A 7,387-nucleotide genomic window follows, 5' to 3' on the forward strand; every position below is an offset into this window, starting at 1 on the left:
TGTCCTTATGATACTCCCCAAGATTGGTGAGGTTTGGTTCAAGGAGTCCAAAGCTATGGACTCCCAAAGGGGGTGCCCCATTGTTTCCAATGGGAACTAATAGGAGATGGGGGCTACAGTTTTGAGGGTCCATAACTAGGGCCCCCCTGAACCAAACTGCACCAAACCTGGGGGGTATCATCAAGGCAGTCTCCTGATGAGACCCTGAAAATTTTGAGACTGTGCCTTCAGAAATGTTCCCCTCCACCCCCCGCCTGCAACCCCCATGGACAGCAATACAGAAAACTCAATGCAGAACTAAAATTCTTGGGCAAATTTCTGGAATGTTCCTGCAGGGGGCGCATTTTTGGATGTATCACTACCAAAATTTCTCAGGGTATCATCTGGAAACTGTCCTTATGGTACCCCCCAAGTTTGGTGCAGTTTGGTTTAGGGGGTACAGAGTTATGTACCCTCAAAGGGGGTGCCCCATCCCCCATTCTTTGCTAAGGAAATGGGGGATACCCTTTGAGGGTCCAAAGTTATGGACTTATCCCCCTGAACCAAACTGCACCAAACTTGGGGGGTGCCATCATCTCCAGATGATACCCTGAAATTTTGGTGCCGATACATTAAAAAATGCACCCCCTGCAGGAACATCCCGAAATTTGCCCAGGAATCTTTGTTCTGCATTGAGTTTTCTGCATTGCTGTCAATGGGGGTTGCAGGCTGGGGGAGGCACATTTCTGAAGGCACAGTCTCAAAACTTTCATGATCTCATCAGGAGACTTTCCTGATGATACCCCCCCCCCAGTTTTGGTGCAGTTTGGTTCAGGGGGGCCAAAGTTATGAACCCTCAAAACTGTAGCCCCCATCTTCTATTAGCTCCCATTGGAAACAATGGGGGATAGGGGCACCCCCTTTGGGAGTCCATAACTTTGGACTCCCTGAACCAAATCTCACCAAACTTGGGGGGTAGCATAAGGACAGTCTCCTGATGATACGCTGAAATTTTGGCGCCGCTAGCCTAAAAACCGCGCCCCCTGCAGGCCAAAAATGGGGAACCACTAAAAATACCCAAAAACGAATCCAGCATTTTGATACCCCCCACAAGGTGATGCCCTGGGCAGCTGCCCACCTTGCCCAATGGGCATTACGCCAGTGGATAAAATTACTGGTTAAGAAATGGAAAAAAATTCCCAGGAAATCACTAAGCACAAGAATTGATACTGACAGAATTAATTAGGATTGTTTTAAAAAGAGGTTTTTCTCAACGTTAAAACTGTGGCTTAATTTAAAAATAGATCATCATAAGACCACAGGTAAGAATCTGGTACCCAATTAAAAGTATTTGCCTATCTTTCTACAAGTCAATTGTTTATGTATATGTTCATATGTAATTGTAACATGTAAAATGGCTCATATATTCTGAATTAAGGCTGTGCCAGAAACATGGGGAAGTATGCATTGTCTCTTCTACAGTATTGTCCTCTTGAATAAATCTGACCTACATTTATGTGAGCCATCTGAAGCCCCATTTCAGGAATATACCTGCAATGGCTTCTTGACCAAATATAATATCTATTTATTGCCCAATTGTGTGTGTGTGTGTGTGTGGGGGGGGGGTGACAGCAGTGAATTTTACCCTCCCTGGGGCACTTACCCTAGCAGAGGGGCAAATATGCTAGTGGACAAATGCCAGGCCCTTTGGCGCAGTGGGGGCATGCAAGGAGTGGAGCTGAAATTAATCAGCTTCCACCCAGCTTTGCAGCCAGTTACACCACAGCCCAGGACTTGAATTTATGCCACACTTTTGGGTGGCGTAAGTCCATTAAATCCTATGTAGAGCTTTCCAGTGGTGGGAATTTTTTTTCTGCCTGCCTGTGCCATTGGAAAGCCCTCTGGAAGTGGTGTGGCAGCACTGCTGTCCCCAGCTGTCCAGGGGTGTGGATTGGGCTGCTCTTCATGAATATGCATTTTTTAAATAGTAGTCTCTCATACAGAACTCAAAAGTCTACTATCGTTGAAACAGGATGAATTGTTTTAATTTGGCTTTATTGTGTTTCTTTGGAATGCTTCTTTGGAATACAGTTTGCTGATTTAAATTACTTGAAAAGGTGTGTTTTAGAAAAGAAAGAGTTTCCAGATGTTTCTAGAGAAGAGAGAAAGATTTCTGGATGTTTATTTCTTCGACCTTCTAGGGAACATGACAATTCGACTGGTCTGGGCTCACACAAGCTCCCTGCTGCACTCTACTGAAAGGGGTGCTCACTGGCATCAAAGCAGACCAGGTCTGACTCTAGCCTCTCCAGAAATTCCAAAGACCTTCAATTCGATAGGTGAACTAGATATTCCAGACCCACCAGTTCTGAAAACATCTAGGATCAGTAAGTGTGAGCTGCCTTCAGCTTCAGCATCTGCCTTTCCATTTTTCCCCTACCACCCATCCCTTTTTCAGTTTCACTTTCTTTACCTTCCAAGTTTTTTTCTCTTTTATCAGATCTGCAACGTAATGAGAATCAGTGCAGATCTATCCGTTGTGTGTTTGTATACTTATTATTTCTTCACCTGTATTTTTTCTTTTTTGTTGTTATAACATTTTGTGAAAAAATAATACATTTTATTTTAAAAACAGATGTTTATGTCTTTCAGGGAGCTAACAGAATGAGAATCTCAATAGCAGGGGAAAAGTTTTCATTTGAGAAACAGGGTTCTCACTGGCACAAGAAGGATATACACTGAAATTGATGGGGTTTACATCTTTAAATTCAGTCATTTAAGATGCATAAATATATGCATTCCTTGAGCCCTCAGGAACTAATTTCTCTATCTTCCCCAAGGCCTCTACAAGAGATTTCTTTCTGGGCTGCAGCATTTGTTGTTTAGGCTGTAATTTCTTAGTGTGTGAGAGCATTTTCCATAACAAATGTTTTCTCCCTGCTAGAAGCAATAAAGAGACTTATTAAAGTAACCAGTTTCCTGTGTGTTGGCTATAGAGCAGAAGTGGTGAGCTCTCTCTCACCTACCATTCCTCAGAGTATAGTACATTCTCAAATACAGTCTTGTTGAAACTGAATACATCTTTCATGTATAAACCGTTTGCTTTATAAAAAATATTCAGGAGACTTACTGGGTTGCTTTGACAATATCGAAGTTGCTATGGTCCTGCACAAAAGGAAGATGATCTTGCTCTTTGGGTAGATCTTTATGTTCATGCCTGTCAGGCCAGTTGTAGCCATGATGACCAGGGGGATTGTGGCTGTGATTTTTACACTGCTGATTAACAAAAACATTTCACAATCATTATTTTTCACAGAAGGTGATATACTTACAAGTTGAAAGAGCATGATGATATTGCTTAGCTGCAATTTGGCATTTGTTGTTTACAACTGTCATGAAATAGATACCATGCAGGGAGATAACCCACACACATCACAAAGTCATTCGTACAACTGTCCCTAACTTAACAAGGGTCAGTACAGTCCTAAGGAAAAGTCTTAACAATGATTAGGTATAGTCACAAGCCTATCCAGGTTGAAAGAGAGGAAGAGAGGACTTGTGCACAAAAGGTGCGGGGAAAGAGGACCTAATGTTTCCAGCCATGCCATTCAGGTAGCATCTGCCACTAGTAATTGTGTGGGTCTCCCCACAATGACATTTCCCGATTTAAAATGGCTCTAGTGAATGTTATTTGCCCTGCTGAGATGGTGCATGTAAACTCACAGGCTAGACATTCAGTCCTCCCACCCTGAAGGAACATGTCCCAGTCACCATAAGAACGTAAGAACAAGCCTGCTGGATCAGACCAGAGTCCATCTAGTCCAGCACTCTGCTACTCACAGTGGCCCACCAGGTGCCTTTGGGAGCTCACAAGCAGGATGTGAAAGCAATGGCCTTCTGGTGCAGCTGCTCCCAAGCACCTGGTCTGCTACGGCATTTGCAATCTCAGATCAAGGAGGATCAAGATTGGTAGCCATAGATCGACTTCTCCTCCATAAATCTGTCCAAGCCCTTTTTAAAGCTATCCAGGTTAGTGACCATCACCACCTCCTGTGGCAGCATATTCCAAACACCAATCACACATTATGTGAAAAAAAGTTTCCTTTTATTAGTCCTAATTCTTCCCCCCAGCATTTTCAATGAATGCCCCCTGGTTCTAGTATTGTGAGAAAGAGAAAAATTGCTATCTGTCAACATGTTCTACCCCATGCATAATTTTATAGACTTCAATCATATCCCCCCTCAGATGTCTCCTCTCCAAACTAAAGAGTCTCAAACGCTGCAGCCTCTCCTCATAAGGGAGGTGCTCCAATCCCTCAATCATCCTCGTTGCCCTTCTCTGCACTTTTTCTATCTCTTCAATATCCTTTTTGAGATGTGGCGACCAGAACTGAACACAGTACTCCACGTGCGGTCGCACCACTGCTTTATATAAGGGCATGACAATCTTTGCAGTTTTATTATCAACTCCTTTCCTAATTATCCCCAGCATAGAGTTTGCCTTTTTCACAACTGCCATGCATTGAGTTGACATTCCCATGGAACTATCAACTAAGATGCCCAAATCCCTTTCCTGGTCTGTGACTGATAGCACTGACCCCTGTAGCGTGTATGTGAAGTTTGGATTTTTTGCCTCTATGTGCATCACTTTGCATTTTGCTACATTGAACTGCATTTGCCATTTCTTAGCCCACTCACCTAATTTATCAAGGTCCTCTTGGAGCTCTTCGCAATCCTTTGCGGTTCTCACCACCCTACGTAATTTGGTATCATCTACAAACTTGGCCACCACGCTACTCACCCCTACTTCCAGGTCATTTATGAATAGGTTAAAGAGCACTGGTCCCCAAACGGATCCTTGGAGGACACCACTCCCTACATCTCTCCATTGTGAGAACTTCCCATTTACACCCACCCTTTGCTTCCTGTTTCTCAACCAGTTTTTCATCCATAATTCTCCTCTTATTCCTTCTCCTCTTATTCCTTGATTGCTGAGTTGTCTCAATAGTCTCTGGTGAGGCATTGCTCCTTGGTCCAATTTTACCCTGCCTTCCCCCCATGGCATTCAAATGAAGATCACAATCTCACCCTAACCCATCTCACAGGGTTGCTGGGACGATAAAATGGAGGAGACCAAAATGATGTAAGTTGCTTTTGAGCTCCCATTGGAAAAAATGGTGGGATATAAACAACCATGTAAAGTAAGTCAGGCTGACAGAGAAAGACTGGCAGGCCCAAGGTCAGTCAGCAAGCCCCACAGCCAAGTAAGGATTTGAACGTACAGTTCCGCACATGTCTTTTAAAAACCTGCCTAAGCAGGTAACCATAATTATATTTTGTGGTAGTAACTGAATGTGGAAAACAGTGTTTCCTTCTGTCTGTTTTGAACCCACAGCCAATGAATTTCATTGAGAATATGCTGAGTCTTAGCATTACAGATATAGGAGAAGAACTTGTCACCAAATCATGTATAACCGCATAAAATGCTTTTCTCCAACAAATGTGTACCCATTAGACTTTCCTCATATCAAAAGTGTTCTAACCTCTTGATCATTTCGGTTGCTCTTCATAAAACTTGGTTAATGGAAAAAAGAGACAGCAGGTTGTTCAAGATTTCTGATGCCTTTGCTTATTGAGAGCACATCAATTAAATGAGTCCACTGAAGAACACAAAATGAACATCTAAAAAGAAATGTGCTTTCTTTATAGCAATCTTTGTCTGAACTTGAAATCTTGTCCACTAACTATGGATGCAGAAAGTGATAGGAACGAATGTAAGAACACATGCTTGAGGTGCTGTTCTTTCTTATTTTGTGTTAACCTTTCAGAACTTCTCCACTTTAAAAAAGTCCCAGATTTGAGTATAGTGTTTGGTCAGATATAGCTTTCTGACAAAAGAAATACTGGCTCTTAAAAGCTCACATCCTGGAAACCTTGTTAGTTTCTAAGGTACTACTGGACTCCAATCTAGCTCTTCTACTGCACACCAACACGGTTGCCCTCTAAGATGGTCTGCTTAGGACGGTTCTGCTAGGACAGTTCCCAACCTGGGGTCCCCAAGAGTACACACCAGAGTGTTTGGGGGGTATGCCAAAAAATAACATAATGGGTTTGCTGATATGCGGGTGCAATTGTAGGGAAATGGTAGATCGGTACACAAGTGAAAAACAGTTGCTAGGCCATTAGACAATTAGGGGTCACTGGCCAAATGATATTAGCTAAGATCCTTCTAAAGATTAGGTAGGTTTTCACCAAGTCCAGCAAGTCAGAAGTCCCACACACGTTTTAGCAATATTAATTGCTTCAGCCACACCTCTGTAACTTCCTTATCTGTATTTGCTTATCTGTACTGGGTGTTACATTTTGCCTTCCTAACAGGTGGGGGGGTCTCACAGTCCTTCTTAGTGAATTACTCTTTGGATTAGATTTTGTTTTGAATGGCTTCTCTTTTTAACACCCCTCCCCCCTTCAGTTGTGTTTATCATTCAGCCTGATAGATTTACATTGCAAAGCAACGAAGTCAGCTCTGTTTCTCTGAAGCTTGCACGGCAAGGGACTTCATTCCGCCTTGACTGGCGATCCATTTTACTGAATATATCCCAATTCTTAGCATTACAAAAGAGTGACATCTGAAGGGGGTCACCGAGCCCCAGCTCTTTCTGAAGTGAGCCAGTCCCCTCTGGGGCACAGATGATCTGACATGAGTTGGGCCTAAAGTGTCAAGAACTCCTTGCTCTGTAAACACATTCGCAGTCCACAAGGAAGTAATAAAAATGAAACAGACCACACAAGATGGAGGGGGGAGGGGAGATGGAGCTGTTCGCCCGGCCTTGTTTATGTTTTCCCGAGACGCGCTCAGAAAGCGCATCCGAGGGGCTGCTGGTGAAACAGGGAGGACGCCATCGCCCAGGCAGCCTCCTTTGCCCTCCCCTCATCTCGCCACGCCTCTAGGCCTCACACCCCCCAGCGTCTCGCCCTCCCTCCCTCCCTCCCTGCTTGCTTTCCCTTCGTGACTCGTCTTCCCTTACCGGGAGGCGACCGCCGCCGCTTCCTCCTCCCTCCATCCCGGTCATCCCGACAAGCGCCAGTTTCCTGGTTACCGAGATACGAAAACGCCTCCCTCCCTCCCGAGACCGAGCGCGGCCAGAGAAGGAGGAGGAGCGGGAGGGAGGGAGGAAGACGAAGGGACGACCGGGCCCCTTGTGGCATGGAGGCGGCTTGCAAGTCACTCGAGCCGAGGCGCCTGTCACCTGTGATGTCTTTTCTGAGAACGCGGGTCATCTCAGAGACCCCGATCCAGCTAGAAGTGGCACATGTTGCAAAGCAAGGAGTAAACCCCAGCGAATAGGGCAGCCCCATTTTAACGCTGCTTATTCTGAAGGAAACCATGTTTTTTTTTTAAGGCTTC

The 7,387-nt window shown here is 44.5% G+C and overlaps 1 protein-coding gene across 6 annotated transcripts in view; it reads right to left on the reverse strand.

The window, feature by feature from the left end:
• The window catches only part of ZDHHC13 (zinc finger DHHC-type palmitoyltransferase 13), a 35,568-nt gene extending 28,414 nt beyond the window's left edge, over positions 1-7,154 (reverse strand). For 3 of the 6 annotated variants that reach the window (XM_048484306.1, XM_048484302.1, XM_048484307.1), the window contains exons 1-2: positions 6,764-6,881; positions 3,110-3,255 (exon numbers count right to left, since the gene is read on the reverse strand). In XM_048484306.1, the coding sequence (XP_048340263.1) occupies positions 3,110-3,255; positions 6,764-6,847 (230 nt within the window). In that variant the 5' untranslated portion in view covers positions 6,848-6,881. Of the gene's footprint in view, positions 1-3,109; positions 3,256-6,763; positions 6,882-7,007 lie in introns of those variants that run through there. The other 3 variants (XM_048484304.1, XM_048484305.1, XM_048484303.1) reach the window with 3 other exon arrangements.
• Between the last annotated feature and the right edge of the window lie 233 nt (positions 7,155-7,387).

This window comes from Sphaerodactylus townsendi, linkage group LG02 (genome assembly GCF_021028975.2).
Source record: "Sphaerodactylus townsendi isolate TG3544 linkage group LG02, MPM_Stown_v2.3, whole genome shotgun sequence".
Taxonomy (NCBI): domain Eukaryota; kingdom Metazoa; phylum Chordata; class Lepidosauria; order Squamata; family Sphaerodactylidae; genus Sphaerodactylus; species Sphaerodactylus townsendi.